Source organism: Trachymyrmex septentrionalis, unplaced genomic scaffold (genome assembly GCF_001594115.1).
Source record: "Trachymyrmex septentrionalis isolate Tsep2-gDNA-1 unplaced genomic scaffold, Tsep1.0 scaffold86, whole genome shotgun sequence".
In the NCBI taxonomy this organism is placed as follows: domain Eukaryota; kingdom Metazoa; phylum Arthropoda; class Insecta; order Hymenoptera; family Formicidae; genus Trachymyrmex; species Trachymyrmex septentrionalis.
The window spans coordinates 782,183-803,566 of record NW_017306049.1 but is presented as its reverse complement, the minus strand read 5'-3'; the positions used below and the strand labels follow the sequence as shown (position 1 = coordinate 803,566).

The following is a 21,384-nucleotide window of genomic DNA, read 5'->3' as shown; positions in this document are numbered from 1 at the left end:
CAGACCTTCTATGAGAGCGGAATAATGAAATTGTTGGAAAGATGGCAAGAGGTCATCAACAAAAACGGAGAATATATTATTGATTAAAATTCATCCTTTGTATGAAAAAAACTTGTTTCATTTTAGCCTTCAAAAAGCGAACGAATATATGGATCCACCCAATATATATATTTTTTATTTAACACTGATATCGATTCATAATCTAATAGCAATTATATTATATAACAGCAATTATATCTATACTAACAATATTATCAAGAAATGCTAAGTCTTAATCTTACAAAATTTCTCAGTGTAAGTTTCCATCTTTTTAATAATCTTGCGCCTTCAAATCATTTGCAATCTCTACTAATAGCGGATGGATTTTCTGGCCTTACGAGAAATCACAATATTGATCTGAATAACTTCAGAAACTTTGATTGTCTTTGACATTTCTTAATAATATAATTGTTATGTTAGGAATTGCTAACAATGGTCAAATAACATAAAATATAGATAAAACTGCAGAAAAAAAGAGCAACCTCCGATAATCTTGACTTTGACATATGTTGTCATAACTCTGAATGACCTTAAAGAGATTGACTATAAATTTCACCTTCAATTTGACCATACAAGACATACAAACTTCCTCCTGTCTATGATTAGACTTTTTTCAAAAATTTTTTTTACCTTTTGAACTATTTTTGGATATATATATATATATATATATATACAGGTAATTATATATAATTGTTTATAATAAAACGAGATATGTGTAAATAGAAAAAGTATTTCTTCTATAAACTGTTTAATGCGTAAACTTCTATTTAATTTTGGGACACTGACACGTAAAATTTAACAACACGTAGAATATATGCAAGCATTTTCTACTTGTTTGATACCTGCATAAGGATGCTTCGTGGAAAGTATCGTTTGATCGATCGTCGGTAGAGTTTTCGTCCACTTTGCGTGACTCGGACATCGCGACGCAGGCGGCCACATTCTCTTAGGCGAATTAGTGCAACTTGAGGCGGATGTGGAAGAGCCACTTTCCATTAGCGATCTATCTATCGCTGACAAATCAGCGCAATCACTGTCTTCGCCACACGAATGTAGCCGTACATTATTGCGTTTGATAGTGTAAAATCTACCATCCCGCTCGGCCTCCAATTTAGCAAAGTTTTTGCTCGTCTCCTGACCGTATGTCAATTGCAAATATTTCTCCTTCGTCAAGTATTGCTTTTGCCTCATTAGATTCTCGAATTCCTTCGAAAGTAATTTCACAGTTCCCTCAATTGCACGAGTTATCTTAAAATTCACACTCGCATCAAGATTGTTGATATGTTCATTGGTAGATTGCAAATTCGAACTATCGAACGATAGCTCCTCTCTTTGCAAATCGCAGGAGACTTCACTGGGCTCTAGTGAGTCGTAAGTTTCATATATATTTTTTGTTGGAACGTCATTTTCAAACAAATTTATTTCTTCCTTATCGTAAGATGTACACAGTTCTTTCCTCGAATCATCAATCTTCTTTACGTATTGATTTTTTGTTAAACATGAGGAGTCGTTCTTGATATATATCTGTTCATCCTGCGAAATATTATTTTTATCGGTACAAGTCTGTAGACTGTAAAATTCACTTCCGCTCTTTTTATTGTCAGATTGTAGCGTACAGTTCGCGGAATGCAAGAATTGTTGCATTATTTTCGAATCGATTGAATCTTGCTTAATTTTCATATTGTCCTGCGTAATATCATATGTGGAACAAGTTGAACTCATGGAAGGTGTCATGTAATTATCAGAATCGCTTTTTAAAGCAGGTGATGAAGGCGACGGAGTGTCAATATATTTCCAAGTTGGTCTAGCTCTATTACGCATACTTTGAGTACGAGACGAATTTCTCTTAGGTTTTGGTGGTTTGTGTGCAACAAAATCATTCAAGATCATCATCGATTCTAATTTTGTAGGCACTTTCAGACTATTGCTATGTGAAATAGTTTCTGAACCACTGCAAATTGTCGTATCCACATTATTCTTGTGTTCGTTGTCAAAATTAAATTCACAGTAAACATGAGTTTTCAATGATGCGTTATCTTCTGCAAAATTTGTATTATTCCTCGCTTTGTTGATTCTAGTGTCCTGTAAAGATTTTGACCTAAACACCGTTTTGTAAAATGTGTTCTTGTTAGGAGAGCTTTGTGCATTATCCGTAATGGTCTCTACAATATTATTAGGGTTTCCGCTGTAGGTTTCGGAATTTTGTCTTTTTCGCTTGTAATGTGAGTCAAACAACATTTCCAGAGGTGCAGATTTCACTAAGGAATCCGAGTCATCGGTTAACACGCTTTCTGTACTTTGATGATCAACATTCTCGCGTAACGGAAACATCTGATAGTCCGACTCGTCAGTTAATATGCTCTCTTGACTTCTGCCTTCCTGCATTTTACGTCGAGACAGAAAGAAACTTGCACTCGAGTGTCTATCGTAATCATAATGATTATAATCCAAGATTTCAGCGCTTCCTTTAGAGAATGACTCAACAGAGGCATTCGAAAGTATACTTTCTTGAGAGCCAGTTAAAATTTTTTTCTGAATATTCTCATAATTCGAATAACTTTTACAGTCATTCATATGAACGTTTATCTGATAATCACTGACGCAACGTCGAGGTGGATTCTTAAAATCTCCTTCCAATGAATCGTCACTGAAATTGCCACTTCCCTCGTCAGCATTATCAATGATTTCCTTGAAATTCTCCATATTACGTTCATTCATAGCAGGTAAGCTTTCAAAAGATTTTGCAACACTCTCGATATCCTTCTCATGATCATTCAGACCGATAAAATAACTACAAGATCCTCTTTTATGAGCAAATCTTGCAAATCGACTTATGTTCTTCTTACATTGTTCTTTCAATAGTTTTGATTCCTCACATACAGGAGACTCGGGCAAAGATTGATTAGCTTTATTCAAGGACAGTTTATACTTTTCAGTTTTTTTTAATATCAACGTTAATGGACGGTTAAGAGTTGTTTTTGCTTTCTCATTGATGCACAACATAGTTGGACTTTTCGACAAGCGATTTTCACTTGGTATCTCTAGCTTAGGTAATGCATTCCCCATACCTTGAACTTTGTTAATGGATTGCTGGGATTTAAACGTGGACTTTGGATTTAGCATAGGTTTACAAGGATTAATCGGTTTTGCAAATTGGTTTTGCTGACCGGATTTGTTACCTGTGTTGAGCCTATTTGAACGACGATGCTTTTCTTGTACATGACTGCTTAAATCGGATATGCTTTGGCTGGATTTCAGTAACGATCTATAACCAACCTACAAAAGAATTAAACTTTGTTACAAAAAATAATATTAAATGAAAATCGACTGAGAAATGTTTAAATACGATTGTTATCCAGAAAGTAAGTTTCGATGGCCTATTAAAAGAAAACAAGTATATACTTACAAAAAATTTTTATTGCTTTTTAAAGTACACACCTTACACTATTTTTCTACATAATTGCTGTCATTGTTGATGCACTTATTATAGCGAGGTATCAGACATTGTATCCTTTCGTCATAGAAAATTGCCGCCTGAGGCAACTCACGTGATGACAGCTTCTTTGATCTCGTTGTCATCAATGAAATCATCAGCCAGCAAGGGAAAATTAATTTTCTTTTCAATTGCACACATCAAATCATCATTAACCAGAGACAATCACCCGCTCCGTTCATCGTCGTGCACATTTTTGCGTCCTTCATTGAAAAGTCGCATCCATCTCCGTACCATTAAATCACTCATTTTGCACGTTCTCCATATATTTCACAAATATGGCGGTGAATTTCAGCCGCACTAATGCACCTCTATTTAAGAAACGGATCACAGACCGTATTTCATAAGCGATGAGCGTCGCGATTTGTTCAGATTTGTTTAAACATTATAAACACACACTAAAACAATGTTTGCATTGAACCAATAATTGAAAGTTGCGTTAATCTCTTGCCAACGAATCAACAAACTCGGCACGCATGTATATTATCGTGACTACACCACTGCGGCGGCAAAATTTAAAACGGAACTTACTTTCTGGACACCCCTCGTAGAAATAAAAGAAGAATACCATTTTCGAAGCAAGTTTTAGTGCTTAATGTTTATATGTGAATATACAAATACAATTATCACTTCTAAAAATTGTGCACTGATTCGGTTTGTCTGACACGAAATATAATCATGAAATAATTTCATGACTAAATTGATCGTCGATTAATAATAATGCTACTAGCATCTTAAACATTTATTGCTAAAGAAAAATATCACTTTAGTCAGAATTTAATGGGATTTCGCACAAATAGAATTTCTATAGAAATGATATTGTATTTGTATATTCACATATAAATATTACTAAGCATCAAATCAGTTTTGACAAAAAATGGTATTCTTCTCTTATGTTAAGAAAATTCTTGAAAAACATTTTGCTTTTCTCATGCAAAACTTACACTTTGTAATTTTCTTCTGGTTTCTTCTATCCTTCTCTGCAACTCCTCCCGTTTCTTCACAACATCGTCACCTTTTGTATGTTTTGTTACGTTAACCACTGCTGCATTACGTATTTTGGTAGTGGTATTACTTTCACCACTACTAAGTCTATAACGAATCAATCAGTAATCAAATTAATCAGTAATTAGCAATTGTTAAACTAACGATTTATCATAATATTTCAACTCATAAAAATTATTTTACCTTCCATGAAACTGAGAGCTAATACTTGTTGCTTTTACACGATTTGATGGTTCCTCCGCACCACTAAGCGATTCGAAGGCATTTTTCAGATATTTTTCTCTATGATTTTGTTTAGCAAGCTGATCGAAACCCTCTGAGCTAGCTTCGGATAACATAGATAACGGATTTCTCTCGGCGCTAGGAGTCGATGCTCCGCCTTCTGAATCAGATTCGTCCTGACTGCCAGATGCAGTCATTTCGCTCGTCCGACCATTCTCTGTGTTTTTCAATTTTCTTTGAAGCCTTTGTGATCTATGCATATAAGATATATTTTGCATCTATTCGATGAAAGGCTCACAATACAATAAAAAAAAACATAAATATATAGAATCAAGAATAAACCTTCGGAGCTCTTCAACATCCATTGCATTAACAGTAAATTGATTTGACACAATATCTTCTGGTGGGGGATAATACATTAATCTATGATGTGACTTTTCAGAACCAGTCGTTCCATTTTCCCCTTCGGAGTAATCTTCAACATCCCCATCATGTTCAGTGCTTTCATGATCCTGAATGACATTTTTAGATAAAGATACAGCGGGACATTATTTATTAATAACATAATTGACAATTAAATTAAAAATATATATAACACGTAAGCACATGAATAAAACATCAAATGTCAATTAAAAATGTAATATCAGCAGAAATATTTACGCAACATATGATACATTTTGTCATACTTGGAAAAAGCGATTTCATAAAATATTTTCTAAATAGACTATTTTCAGACAATTATTTTTTGAAAACATTTTGCATTTTTAGAAAAATTTACCTCAAATTTAAAGCTGCCAAGACTGCTATCGTCAGTATGATGACGGCTCCTCGATTGACGTATCAATTCCGTAATATTATTACTTCTTATTGTCACCTTATCGCCAATTACCTATATCAGTGATCGAAATAAAACGTAATCAATATGATGACAAATTGACAATGCAAATGCCAAAAAAGGATGATTAAAAAAACAAGATCAAAGCAAAATGATCGATGAACAAAGTGGATCTGCTATATTAAAAAGGCAATAACATATATGATCATGCAATAATACTCATATAACTTTGTTAGTACCTGCTTTGTTTCATTTTCTATCTCTCTATAACTTTTAGGACATGGTTGAAATACATTCTCTTCTTCCTAAAATCGCAATTAAATGTTAATATTCTGTTCTTAGATTGCAAAAAACAGCAATACATTAAAAGAATATGATAATATTAGTCAATGATTAATTATCATTAAAAAAATAATTAAATATTCACGTGTTTAAAAGAGAGAATGAACTTGAAAGTAACCAAAATCAATTTGTTTTTTAATAAAAAAAAAATACATTATTTGTTGTACGCTTTCTTGTATTTGAATTATGCCAAATAATTTTTGATTATATCCAAAAAAAAGATAGAACTTATAGATTTCTCACCATTTGAATATCTAAAAGCATCAAAACACTAGATTTTTTTTTAATTTCTATTCAATTTCTATTCAATTTCTTACCTCCAATGGAGGCAACATTCTTCATTTGTTATTTTGAAATGAACAAAAAAAAAGAGGCTTACATAATTCAAAATGTGCAGGGAACTATTTTTTTAAATAAAATAAATTAATATGCGTATATATTTTGATTATTTCCAGGTTCATCAAAAAATGTAAGGCTATGCTGCCTTGTAAAATCGTGTTTCTTTTTACTTTTATATAATTTTTCATCAAAAAGTAAAAAAAATCGAATTAATTTTTAATAATTAAAGTATTTGCTGCAACAGTAGGCTAACCCACACATTTTGTAAAAATGGAGTAAATAAATTCTAAAATTAAAATGATAGAAAAAAATCCTATTATCACTTGTTCGGCTACGTTATAGTTAATCCACAATATAACCGAATCTATAATTGATATTTTTTCTCCATCACTTTAACTTTGGAGATCTCCGTTTTTACAAAATATAGATTAACTCACTGTTGCAACAAGCTCTTCAATCATTATCTTAATCTCTTCAGAAATAATAAACTATGTCCAGGCAAAATGTTAAGAATGTCAACAGACTGGCAGCAGATTTAATCAGAAATGTTAGCAGACTGATATCAATTATGACACAGCATTCTGTTTCTGTTCTATCGATAAAACCTATTCATAATCGGAGAACAAATTAGTGACATAAATCGAGCAGTATCTGCACGTACAGGGCAATCTGACAACAGAATGGCAATAAAGACAAGCAGGAATTGCAAATGCTTGGTCCCTGCCATCAATCTGCTAGCATAGCAGGCTTACATTTCTGGCGTTAGATATTTCAGACTGTGTGAAATTTATTGCATTTCTGCTATCAAAAATTGATAGCATTGATAATCTACTCAAAATCTATCTCTACGGACTTGACCATCTGAGTGATTGTATATTATTCAGTTTTAAAAAAATTATAACTTCATTAAAAGTTATGAGCAATTAAAGTTACAAAAAAAAATTATTTTTGTAAAATTTGAATTAACATTACAAAAAAAATTAATTCAGAAAAAAGTACCAATCAAAATGTAATCAATCGTATAAAAAAAATTAAAAAAATAATTCAATTCGATGATAAAAGGAACATAAAGATATCTTTGGCCTTATAATTTCATAACTGCATTCTCTTTCTTAATTTGCAATTTATTTATCGCAAGTTATTTATCACAAAGGATTCCTAAAGATCCTTTTCTACCAACCGTTTTAAATAACGTTTCTCGACGATAATCGCTGCTACATTTCGTCTCTGTGCCGCTATCAATGGAACTGTCCTTCGAGCCACCACCATCACCACCATCCGAATCAATGGCACTGCGCGACGGAGGAAATGGTATAACTTCATCACTATCATAGACGGACTTTACAGTGATACCGTCGCCTTGTTGAACTCTTTGCGCCCATCGTCCCTTTGGCAGATCAACACCGAGAGATCTGATACTTGAGCTCAGTGATGCACTATCATCAATACTCGTGGTATTCATTTGCTTTTTTGCCCATAATGGCAGCTGACCAACGCTAAATCTATAATCTACACTCTGAAACGTCGGATTCGCATTGGGATCGAGAAAATCCGATGGAGGCGAACCGAAGATTTCATTATCTAACCGCACGTCGATTCCACCACCATTGACTTGGAGCGGTTTTCTATGAATACATTTGGAAAAAGTACAATTATTTTAGTTAAATCACATAATAGTAATTAAGATTTACAAACAGAAAAGAAGAAACTACTTACTTGCCGGCGCGCATTGCTTGCTGAGCTAGACGGGCTTGCATAGTCACAACCATATCGTGTGGAACACGCCATACGAATACACAGCCATCGCCGCTTGCAGACACAAGATGACGACAATCTGGACTGAAGCGTAAACCTGTTACCAATTCTGAGTGACCAACCATAGTAGCCATACATTCACCGCTATAATAATCGTACACGCATAACGTTTTGTCTGTACATGAGGTAGCTACATAAATACCGGACGCATCTGAAAATATATCAAATGAGATACTTTTATTAGGTCATTTGAGAAATTTATAACAAAAATCGCTGCTCTAATTTCAAATAAAGCTGGCTTTTCATATGCAGCACGCTGCAGCAACAAAGTCGTATGTGATTCAAATTTTCGAGAACTGATTGGAAGTGCGTCACTTTGTTTTTTATGATGAAGAGGAAATACATGCATTATGCATTCCCGTGGACTTCAGAAAAAGCCCCATGGGATATGTGAGATTCTCACCAATTAAAACCCGTCTGCGTACACTGATCATAGTGGGGAATCACCTCACGAAAAATTTTTAACCAATAATAGCATTTTGCTGCCGCAGCGTGCTGCGTATGAAGAGCTTAAAATTTCGAGAAACCTAATTAGTAGTAGATAACTGCATCGATTCTAATAGTGTTTTCCCTTGGTTGCACTAGTGCAAAACTCAGACAGTGTAGCGTGTTTCCATAGCTGGTGGTAGACGAACTCATTTGGTGTTTCCGTGGCTATGGTGTACAAGTTTTATACATAAAGTGAGATTTTGCTACACCATCTCAAAGAAACAATGTAGAGCCAGTGTGACATTTAAAATTTGAAAATAAAGTTAATCGAGAGTAGGATTTTAATGCAATAATGAAGTAGTGTACATTATAGTATGCACCACTCCAGTGCAGTGTAGCGCTTACAATGCGAGACTATATCCACTAGACAGAGGGGTATAGAGTGAACCTCGCTTCGCGAAAATCATTACGCAAGGAGAGAAAGGTGTGAGGTAGTTTTTAACATTATAGGTCTTAACATAGTGAAAATAAGATGTTATTTTTTAAACTTTTTTGATTAATAACTTTTTATTAAATGATAAACAACGGTTAAACTTGTTAGAGATCACTCAGAATCATGACTTTGATAATATATACGATCATTACGAATAATATATAAAGTCATTAATTTTTAAAAGGGCCTTATTTATTATCCGGATACTTTTGAAAAGACTATGTAAATATTTACTCTGAGAAATTCTCCTTCTGATTGTATAACGTATTTCGGTTCATCCTGTATAATTATTTATAAATATATGAGTTAAAATATGTCTATATATTGTCATGCTACTGAAAAATTTATCATTATTATGATAGAGCAGCGGTGTGTGTGTGTGTGTGTGTGTGTGTGTGTGTGTGTGTGTGTGTGTGTGTGTGTACGTGCGTGCGTGCGTGCGTGCGTGCGTGTGTTGTGTGTCACGCGTGCGTGATAAGCTATAAATTATACATCTTACCTAGAACAATTTTAATTAGTGAACCATCATCACTAACGGAACCTTTAAACGTCTTGCTGTGTTTACCCGTAGTAACATTGTAAACGCGAATATTCCTATCTTGACAGGCGGTTAGCACATGTTTCTGTCCGGAATCGACTTCCATGTCATATAAAGTAGTTTTTCCCTGGGCGTTGCGACCTCTAGCAAATTGTGGCATTCCACCTGGTGTCTAAAAATATAAGAAAGAATTGTAATATAAAATGTTGATGACAGATATCAAATTAATTACACTGTTCAACAAAAAGTTATTTTTCTTCGAACATAACAACGAGAGTAATTATTTCTCATAATTTTTAGGTGCTAAATATGATGACATTTACCAAAATTTTCCATCAAGTTACAAGGAGAAATTTGTGATCATAATCACAAAAGGGGCAATCGACTTTCCCCTTGTTTCATGAGAAATTCGAAAACTCATGTGGAACAGTACAATTATAAACCTTGTTTTGCTTCGTATGTAGTACGTTAGTTAATCTTTCATTTTAGTTACTCCACACACAACTCTCTCTCTCTCTCTCTCTCTCTCTGTCTCTTTCCCCCTCCCTCCCCCTCTCTCTCTCGCTTTTCATATACATTTTTTTGCTAATAACTTTTCAACAATGACCACCACCTAAAATCTTTTAAAAGTTACTCAAAGTCATAATCTTGACAACATATGTCAAAATCAAGGTCATTGGCGCGGCGTCTCTTAATCCAAATAATTACCGAATCGTCTATAGTTTGAAACTGTATGCAAGCATTAGCAAAATTAGGAGAAATAAGCCACATTACTCTAGTATGAGTCTCTAGATATCAGAGGAAATGAGAAAGCGAACAGTCTAGCTAGGGAGAATAGAAGTAAAGCCCTTTTTTAACTAACTTTAATTGCAAATTTTTCAAACTTGTGACGTGCTAGAATAATTTGATAAACAAGTATTCAGCGTTCAAAAATTACGAGAAACGGTTATCTTCGTTTTTGTACATTTTTCTGTTGAACAATGTTATCGATGATCACATAGGATTACTTACTGATGGCAATTGTCTAAAAATTATACTTTTATCTGCGCCGCAAGATACCATCTGTATTTGATTACCCTGACTCAATTGATTAAAAAACCTGACCGCAGTAATGGAAGAGCTATGATCATCAAGTGTCTGCAGGAAATTATATCCCTGATCAACACTAAAAACGTGAATCAATCTATCGCGAGATGCGCTTGCCAATAGTCTAGGAGTGTTTAGTGAATGTCGTGAGAATTTGGAATATTCTAGACATAGCACCTCGGCATCGTGTGCTTCTATTAGACATAGCTCTTCCAACGAAGAAATATCGTAAATTCTGATGTTGCCGGATCTGTAAAAATAATATGTAAATATTATATCCAAATAAAAAAAAAATAATAAGACTTTTGAATGTAAAAACAATAATATTAAAGCTGTTGAGGACATACAAGAGTCAACGCGCAGAAGTAGGTACGCAAATAAATAAGCTTAAGCTAATTTAATTTAATAAGCTAATTTAATTTGTTGTATTACCATAAATTCACATATAAAAAATAAAATCTCGCAAATTACATAATTATTATAGATATGTATAATTATGTTATTTGAATATTTAATAAGAGACGTTAGCGCGATAAAATCTTACGTAAGATCACAATGCCAATTGCCGCTGTTGCACTGAGGTTATATATCGAGATTAATTTATTAATGACAAAGAAATAGAAACAATTATAATAATAAATTCCGTCACAACTAGTCCCGGGTTGTCATATTTATATATTTTAATTGTTGCTTAAGCAAAAATATATTTCAAGACATGAACATAACTGTAAGTTATTACTTATGAAGTAATTAAAATTTTTAAAGAAATATTTGGAATTATTCAAATATAATAAACAGAGTAATAAATATAACATTTAGAGCCGGTTTCATTAACGCCGATTACTTAATCGGTCAATTAACTTTGTCCACCAGAATTGTCAACAGCAAGACTTTAAAATATTCTCAATTTCTAATCTATTCATGGTAAGAAAAAAGTGTAGCATGGATGATAAATTAAAGTTTGAAATATAAATACATTTTGAGTTTTTATAAATATGTATTTTGTAACAGATTTGTTGTCAAGAAATTAGGTTAAAGATAAGTTGTCAGTTTAGCAGTTGGCAAAATTTAATCGGGAAATCAAATAATTGGTGAAAACGGCTCATAATATCAATGATTTATTTTACTTTAGGCTATCAAAAACTAAAAATATTTTCTATTTCTGAAAAACCGCTATTCAGTCTGAAATAACTTATTGCATCATGACCATAATGTTTTTGCCGAAATACTATATTTTTAATAAAATATTATTACTTTGCAGCAATTTTAAGTGTATCAACATGCCTCATATATAAACTATCCCCGGTCTCCTCTATATCCTTTATCTTTCTATCTCTTTTCAATCAAATAAATTTTTCTTTCGTTACCTATCGCCAGAAGCGAGATGCTTGCCATCAGGAGCGACTCTTATCGATCTCACACCGTTACGACTATCGTAAGATGTATCACTTCTTTCAGTGGATCCTGCGGCGGCCAAGTCCAGATCCTTTAGATAAGTCAATTCTGAATCTATGTACAACACCTTTAGCAATTCCTGTCGATCAAGAAAATAAAATGACGTTGGAAAATAAAATATTACTTCTATATATCTGCATTTCAATCTGTTAGATTTTACAAAAGGAATAAGATTGGCGCACGCGCCTATGTACTGACGTTGCTGTAAATGTTCCGTTTGTATAAGGTATTATTTGGTAAATTGTCCTTCTCTAGATTCCAGACCCTTATTGTATCGTCGCTGGAGCAAGTAATAAAACTTCCAGGCGGCATTGCACCGATGGAATCTGTATCAATCGGATACATCTCGACACCCCAAATGCAAGCTGAATGGTATAGAAATGAGTGCGATTTGCCAACCCGTTTGATGTCTCTCACATCCCAAACATAGATACTGTGGTCGTTATATACGCAAGTCAGCTTGTTATTTCGCTCATCAAATGCCAACGCAATTGCGTCCGGATATTTTGCGTTAGATGGATGTTGAGACATATGACTAAAAAGTAAATAGAAAGATATTTCTAAGTTATCGCAACAAAAAATTTTCGAGATACGCAATTGTTAAAAATAAACCTGATGTATAATCCTTGTGCGACATCAACTCCCAAGTAATGTGTTCTCGGTAGCGTAGTAATAAATTGAAGTGTGCTAGGGCTAAAGCATCTTACAATACCTTCAGCACATCCAATAAAAATATATTTATCTCCGATCGCCATACAATTGGCACTACTTGTCTAGAAAAACAGTAAAAATGATAAATATTTAGTATAACGCCTTCTCTTCTAATTTTTCCGTAATTTTATATGTATTTTCATGCGTAAAATATATTCTAAGAGGGAAAATCAATGCTCAAGTTTCGTCTTTTTTTTTAATTTAACATATAAAAATACATAAATTTACAAAATTATAGAAAAATCGGAGGGAAGCGTTATACTAAATATTTACCGTAAAAATTTTCTCATTGCCAAAAATAAGTAAAACTACCTTTAAGAGATCTATCTTCAGTGGTTTTGATCTTGACATATGTTACAAAGATCATCCTTTTAACAAGAAAAGATTCGCAAATGTCTCTCTCTCCAATTTTAATGAAACTTGGCAGGTTTGTAGAGGCGTAAAAATATTCGATACTATTTTTTTTATCAGTAATCAAACATGTTTAAGGGAAAAAATTAACTCTCGGAGATTAGTTTAATTTTAATTTTTTGGCTTTAACTTCTGAACGAAGTATAATAGCGAGTAGTATAAATAGAGGGATATTAAATCAGATACAGTAACCAACACATGGCGCTCACGTCGAAGGGTTCCTAGAGACACTATAAGATGTTTTTTTTTCGAAAAGTTCTGAACTAGTGCAATAAGTTAGAGTAAAATAAACTATAGCTGTCTCACTCTAACTTATTGCACCAGTGTACACCAGTTGTTGGGATAGAAAAAGAATAGACCTACAGTAAGAGACTGGCATAAATGGTCCAATTTTTGATTGGCTATACAGAATATTGGGATTACAGAAGATTGGGAATACAGAATGGCATAGCCAATTTGTGATGATTAAACATACGAAAGGGAAAACAAAAATACAAAAAAAGGGAAATAAAAGCAAATAAGCATTTTAACATTACATTTAATAAACGTTCCTAGATAGCATCATGTGTCTTGTTGCTGACATATTGCTAAGTATGCATTACTAAGCATGTGTTGCTACCAGAATTGCAGCAACTCCTCATTTGTTGGCAACTTGATGCCTTTACAAAATGATAACTTTGAGTAGCAACTTGCCAGCAGTTTGCCGACAACTTTAAAATCGTCATCATAAAAATTCGTACTTCTGCCATCATCTTATCATAATAATATGCAGCATCATACAATGCTGTCATATTGCCGACAACACAAGATAACATTGATGCAGCTATCTTATTGTTAAACTGCTGGCAATACATATATACATTGTTGCCTGCATGTTGGCCTACAATGTCGGTATATTCGAAATCATTGAAGACAAATCTATAGCAAGTTGCCAGCATTATAAGCATTATAAGCACAAATTTGTTGATTTGCTGAGACACGCTTTGCTATCTGAGTTAATATCGCAGTAAAATGTTGATAAATGACTATATGAACCATAATGACATGGTTATAAGCAATATAAACATATAACTAACATCACTATATATAAAACAGAAACATAAATATACATAAGCTTACAGCAAAATTAAATAATTATTGAATCTAATGAAAAAATAAAATGCTTTATATCCTCCCTAACTTCTGTTTTTGCATCTCAAAATATAATAACCTGTCATTCTCTACAACATTATATTATTTATTATTAGAATTGTGGTTATAACACTTTATTCTTATCTTACAAACAGATAATTATTTTTCCTTTAACGATATTCAATTTAACAAAATTTATTAATATACTTTTAAATTTTTGTTATAATAATATATTTAACACATTAATGTCCAATTTCTTCACTTCCAGATAAGTTGCGGATAACTTTATCCAAGAGATATCTTCATTGTAATATTTGGAAGCTATTCTTGGATAAAGTTATATAAAGGTGAAGAAATTGGACATAAGCGGAATATTTGACAATAATCAAACATTAATATAACATTTTTACTATATTTTATATACATGTCAACAGCCACTACACCTAATGCGGGGTCTATAATATGAATCGTAGACGGTTGTGGGATCTTAAGTTATAGGAAATTAATCAACCGCAGTCAAATATAAAGTAATCAACTATAACTGATAATTTTTTTACGTCTTAAGACTCCATGACCGTCTAACGACTCCTATTGCAGACTTCGCATAAGCCGTGTATATGGCCATAATCACATTATGTCAGTTACGGTTGCTGGTTGTCGATTCTATCTTCTCCAATCATATTGCAGTTAACTTACACTCGCTACATCATGATTGGCTAAAATATTGTAGAACCAACCTGTAATGTGATTACGGCCTATATCCGCAATTTTCTCTCCAATTATAAGAAATAAGCAACAACATGAGAAAAATATTAGGGCGCCGATTTGAACCGAGGCCTGATCTCTATATTGTGATAGACATCCGTCTCATGCTACCGAGTTGTACAGCACTGATAGCTTCTCTGTTGTGCCTATTTGCTCTAAATTTCTTGAAGTTCAGCCAGCCTGACAATACATGCGACTTGGAATATCCCTATAGCATTTTTACTCGCCAAATTCGGGTAACAATAGTTAAGTTTACGACATGCGCTTAGTTCGCGACCTATACGATAGATGTTTTTGTTTAATTTACAGGATAAACAAGGATACCTATTGTATAGGCCGCGGCCTAAATGCATGGTATAAATGTAGCCAAATTTCTGCCAGAGTCGTCGGGTGTTCCCGGTAAAAGACGGACTGGAACTTATAATCAGAACGACAAATTTATAAATTGCTCAGGAGGACCAATGGATGTCTTGATGGAAGAACATGAATCGAAGATGGTCGCCCACTAGATGGCATACCACTAGATGCATACCATCCGATTCTTCCATCAAGGCATCCATTGATACTCCTGAGCAATTTATAAATTTGTCGTTTTAATTGTCAGTCCCTCTTTTATCGAATCATTCTGAGCACACTTCGGGCATCGTCACCACTGGTTCTGATTCCTAAGGCAGCTAATTCCAGAATATTTATTTTTTAAATCCTAGCCCTCTCTCCCTGAGGAGTAGCGAATTGAATTCCACTTCTAAAACTGTAAGAAATATGGGACAACACGAGAAAAATATCAAGGCACTTCGGGATTCAAATCGAGACCTGTAGAACTATTCTGTATCGCAGCTTTTTTACCATGATAAAAAAGCTGCGCAATGACGTTATAACGATAACAAAACTTGCATTAAGAGTTACAGAATAGAGGCCTTGGTCTTCTCCATGTTGTGTGATAGATTTCCATCCTGCCACACAACCCTGACGCTGATAGCTTCTCTGTTATCCGTATTTCCTCTAAATTTCTTATACAATTAAAACCTATGCCACTCTCTTATTATAGTGTCTCTAGAGATTCCATAACGTGAAACCTTCAGAGTCCGCGGTCCGCGTGATGTGTCGAGCGTGATGTCACGCGGGATCAGTCGCCGCCGCCGCCATTGCGTTCACATTCTGTTCCTTGCGATACATTCTTTTATTCTCGCATCATTGTTCTCGTTTTCTCGCGTATCTACTTATCACATTCTCTCTCTCGCACCCATTGCATTCTCTCTCGTACCTATTCTATACTTACTACATTCTCGTAAACAGAATTCTCTTGCACTTGTTGCAATTATAAACGAGTTTTCATTCATTAGCTGAAAAACGAGTATTAAAAACAGACAATCCATTCAAAAATACTCATATGCATACTCGCATATATTCGCGTCATCGTTCCCTCACGATATACTGCGAATGCTTGAATGTAAGAAACGAACAAGAACGGGCTATAAATGGGCTAAGATTGGCCCATAAGAGATGTAAAAACAGTGCTAAATTTTTATAAAAAAAGATGTGTATTATTTTTACGTTTTTAAATTTAAGTTGAATATCCCAAGGTTCATTCGTGTGTATACTAAGTAAACATGTAAAAAGATTTATAACCCTTCATAATCACCTTTCTTAAAAGTTCCGTAACGGTCACATCAAGGTCAAATCCCAGAGCGCATTTAACCGATTACCGTATTCAGTTTTCGTTCTGTGTCAAAAAAATTAGTGGTTAAATGCGTTCATTTTGACCCTACTGTGATCACGAAGGGTTAATTCTGTAAAGTCAATCAAAAAAAGGCCAATTTAAATTTTGTAATGTCGATAATTTTCATCACTCCAACATCACTGTATGGGTTTCTTTCACCAACCTCAGTTAAGTTAATCGACAGTTACGTGGGCCTCATTTAGACTCATGATTAACTTTTAACCGAGATTTAACTCAAAATAAGTTAAACCTTGGTTAAAATCATGAGTTGTGAAACTGGATTTAAATGAGCCTCATGTAAGTATCGGTTAACTTAACCGAGGTTGATAAGAGAGATTCTAATGCTCATTTCCATTAACATAGATCAACTTTAATTTCGGTTTAATCTATGTTGTTAGAAATGGGCATAAGTCTTTTACTCATTGTTAGAGTCTGATCGTGATAACATATGTAAACATCAAGGTCATTGAAAATGTGTCCTAAACGGGAATTTTGAAGTAAATTGATTGTAGTTTATTCCTTTCTGCTTCATATTATATTCGCAAGTGTTCGTAGAATTAAGCCTAATTATTTGAAGTAACTTACTCGAAGCTCGACCCATTTGTCCAAAAGTCTTCTAATATTAAATTCGCACAGCAAGCCTGTTTTGGTTATTGCATATGTAGAATCCGTCATTTCTCCTCTACCGCAGGCTACATCAACAAAATCATTGTTCCTCTGTTCTCCTAATATAGCAGATCGACCCATCAAAGGCACAGGTTCTTTATACTGCATAATAAAATATCAAATTAATATTAATTTAAAATATTAAATTGATTATTTTTCTATTATATTAAAAAAAAAGTAAAAGAAGAAAATTGAAGATTGAAATGGACCAAATATAAATGAGTGAATAAAATTAATATGTATATTTAATTAATAATAATAAATATTAATGAGCAAATTAATTTGAACTTTTGTTAAATATTCTTTTCAGTTGTTATTAAAAATACAATCACATATAAAATTAATAAGAAATTTGTTTTAAATTCGTAACATACAATCCATATAATAAATTAGACGTATATTTCTAAAATAACAATCATCATAACAACGATTAATAAATGTCATTAAAAATCTTAATATCCGGATATAAAAGAAGTCCATAACTGTCGTTTTCCACATGAAAATTACATAATTAAGTCCGGTGTTAAAAACATTAAATTGTTGTGTATAGTACATGTTAATCTGAATATTTTTAACTCATTATTATAACAGGCTATGTGGATAAGTTGTTTTAAAACTCGTTTGTTAATCTTGTTACGTTCAAAAACATCAGGATTCTTTATTTCATGGAAAAACGAGGAAATGGAGAGCGGGCATGGAAGAGCGTAACTGACATTACTCCTTATTATCATAATTATTGCTCTGGGGCGCGTGCTACAAGTCGAAAGCATTTGAATGGGCCCCAGATGTGGATCAATATCGATACAAAACGCTATTACACCATCTGAGACAGTGCATCCGTCGTTCTTTATTTTAGATTAAGGAATTTGATCCTTTTAATCAGGTATCGAACCTGTGCGATCTTTGAGAATGGTGAATGAAACGGAAAGTAGTCAAGTGAATTTAATTACAGTTAATTATAAAAACATCGATTTATTAAATAAAACACCTTTAGATTTTTATAACTATAGATATATGTATATTTATTTATACAGGTTTTTTCATTTTAATTGATACACTAATATCTCGAGAAGACATGGAATTAAAAAAAGTTTCAGACAAAAGTTATTCAAGGGGGACACAAGATGATACCCATGGATTTGACTTCGGATAACTTGCCATTATCGAGGTCATTTTTAATTTTTTTAATGAACCTCCGCCCCCCCCCCCATTTTTTATTTTTCGTAGCTTACCTCGAATATTCAATTAAGCCTTGAATATTCATTTAATTAATCAATTGATTTAGTAAAATTTTAATTAAAATTTGGATTTTGTCGCAATATCTCCTCTTGTAGGACACATAGAAAAAAAAAATAAAGGTACTTTCATTACACAATCCGAGTATAAGCTATCGATTAAGCATACATAAAATTTTATCAGTACGGCCTTTATTGAAATCTAATAATCGCGAACTAAGAAAACTCGTCGATTCATATAAAAATACATAGTCGGTCTCCTGCTACTGCTAGACGCTGCGCGTCCTCTTAAAACCTAGACACTGCTGTCTTTGGATTTATGGATTACTTTTAATAAATTGTTTACTGATAAATAAAGAATATAAAATAAAATTATCAATATTTGATCTATTTCTTGTAAATTTCTAATATTCAATAATAAGTGACATAGGGAATTTTCTAGCAAGAGATACAAATTGACACAAAGGTTCTGTCCTTGTTCGATAATCAGTAAGAAACAAAGACAGAATGATTCTTGTATCGATTTGTGCCTTCGCTGGAAAACTCTCTAATTCTGAAAGTATTCTTATTAACGACTTATAATTTTCTAAATTATTTTCTACGTGTTTAATAAATTCAATTGTTATAAAATCATTATGGGGAGAGAGGCAAAAATCTTCGCCCAATTATAGTAATCCTTGAATTTCCACAAGAAAATTAATACTTGAAAGATTTAAAAACCAATTATCTTTAAGTATCATAAAATTAAACAACATTTAATTAAATTTAGCTATTGCAGTGAATTTGAGTGTTCCTAAATTTAATTAAATGTCGTTTAACTTTGTTCATGATTCAAACTCAATTGATCTTCGTGGACAGAACAATAATATTGTATTATATATGATTTACTTTATTAGAAATTGATCATTTGCTTTCAGTTCCAACTAATGTAATTTGTTCTACAATCGTTTTTTTTTCCGCAATTTTCCGTACTTTGCGGAAAATGCGTTTGTATATTTTATTTAAAGAATCGTGCTGAGAACAAAAAAATTATTATAAATGTTATATGGTAATACATCTTCTTTACATTTTTCGTAATATGAAAAATTTTAAATTTAGGAACCTGTACTAATTGAATGAATCAAAGATTTCAAGATTGAGTAAATTATAAATCTAAACTCTTTTTCGCTATCCATTTGAATTTTTGGTTGTGAAATTTCAAATTAGATATTTGTTTTCCGCGTAAATGTTGGGATTGTAACTTATGTATTTTACAAGTACGTAAAAATTTAATTCTTAAATAAACTTTCACACACTTTCTATTAAGAGCCAAGGTTTTAGTAATTTAGTGACGTGTATACCAAACATTAAACTAATAAAACCAAAAACTGAATATTAGCAATTTTTAAAATAACGCATATTTCAGGCAGCGCAAATTATCGATAAAATCTAAATCTTCCATTGATATATTAATATTGTCTTTTCAATATATTGTCTTACTTATTTTTTTAATCCGTTAATAGCACATGAAAAAGTAATATATTTTTTTCTTTTAATGAGTTAAAAAGATCAACATGTTCAGCTGTTATCAACATGGCTAACATCAAGCGGAATGTTGTTTAATATTAAGTTATGTAAGTAATTGTGTCGGGATAGAAAGTTGTATCAGTCAAAGATATTAAAATTCTTAATAGAATATTTATTTTGTACCTTCAACAAGCCATAGGCTCTCGGTAGTGAGCAATCACGAAAAGGACACTTTGCCAAGTTAAAACGATTCGCTCATTAATTTCTTTAAATATACATACATTTTTAATTGTTATTAACATTTTCCTTAATTTCTCGTGTATATTTGGTTTAATTAACCTTTTACTTATTAGTTTTAAATACAAGTTATTTTGTAAAAAAAAAATAAAATATAATAATGCAAAAGATGTAAAACAGAGTTGAGTGTGTACCTTGGCACTACGTGAATGTTCCAAGTACCAAAACTTAACATGCCTATTACCCACAGTAACAAAATAATTGCCATTTTCTGCGAAGCAGACAGCTTTCACCTTGCTCGAAACTTTATTGGATGCTATTTTAACATCACTTCGCCAGTCCCAAACGTTGACAATCATATCGTGCTGCGAACCGACTGATACAACGTATTTAATATTGGGTGAGAATGCCTAAAATAAAAAGATAAATGTTCTTTTGATATCTTATACATTTCACAGAATTAATTTTAAGCCTTTTGTCTTTCAAAAATTAATACAATTTATTCAATGTTGCATTTTATAACATTTTACAAAAATAATTGATTTATGAGTATCCCATTTTTATGAAAATATCTTGATAGCAAAGTAATTGACAAAAAATAGTTTTCAAACAAATATGATTTAAAGAGGAACAAGTAATGGTAAAATCAATTTTTGGAAAAAATCAATTTTTTAAAGTCACATAAAGGTCATTGCTTTTAAAAAAATTGTGTAATTTTTTCAAGAATTAGGCTTACAAGGACACTAAATATGACCTCCGCCCTTATCGAATAAATTTTAATATATATAATAGTTTAGCTCTCCTACTGATTCGTGCTAAAATTATAGAATGTTTCTCAACCATTTGTGAGAAAAACAAATTAATAAATTTTCTTGTTGATAAACGCGTTTTTTTGTGTAAACTATTACGCA

The 21,384-nt window shown here is 32.6% G+C and overlaps 1 protein-coding gene across 8 annotated transcripts in view; it reads right to left on the bottom strand.

Moving 5' to 3' along the window:
* The window catches only part of LOC108755182 (mitogen-activated protein kinase-binding protein 1), a 51,787-nt gene that overhangs the window by 14,481 nt on the left and 15,922 nt on the right, over nt 1–21,384 (bottom strand). For 7 of the 8 annotated variants that reach the window (XM_018498035.1, XM_018498033.1, XM_018498036.1 and 4 more), the window contains exons 5-19: nt 20,668–20,883; nt 17,415–17,597; nt 12,704–12,864; nt 12,290–12,626; nt 12,004–12,170; nt 10,562–10,886; nt 9,512–9,722; nt 7,992–8,241; nt 7,456–7,900; nt 5,834–5,899; nt 5,538–5,648; nt 5,102–5,271; nt 4,721–5,011; nt 4,477–4,624; nt 882–3,315 (exon numbers count right to left, since the gene is read on the bottom strand). In XM_018498035.1, the coding sequence (XP_018353537.1) occupies nt 882–3,315; nt 4,477–4,624; nt 4,721–5,011; nt 5,102–5,271; nt 5,538–5,648; nt 5,834–5,899; nt 7,456–7,900; nt 7,992–8,241; nt 9,512–9,722; nt 10,562–10,886; nt 12,004–12,170; nt 12,290–12,626; nt 12,704–12,864; nt 17,415–17,597; nt 20,668–20,883 (5,515 nt within the window). The remainder of the gene's footprint in view (nt 1–881; nt 3,316–4,476; nt 4,625–4,720; nt 5,012–5,101; nt 5,272–5,537; nt 5,649–5,833; nt 5,900–7,455; nt 7,901–7,991; nt 8,242–9,511; nt 9,723–10,561; nt 10,887–12,003; nt 12,171–12,289; nt 12,627–12,703; nt 12,865–17,414; nt 17,598–20,667; nt 20,884–21,384) is intronic. The other variant, XM_018498040.1, reaches the window with a different exon arrangement.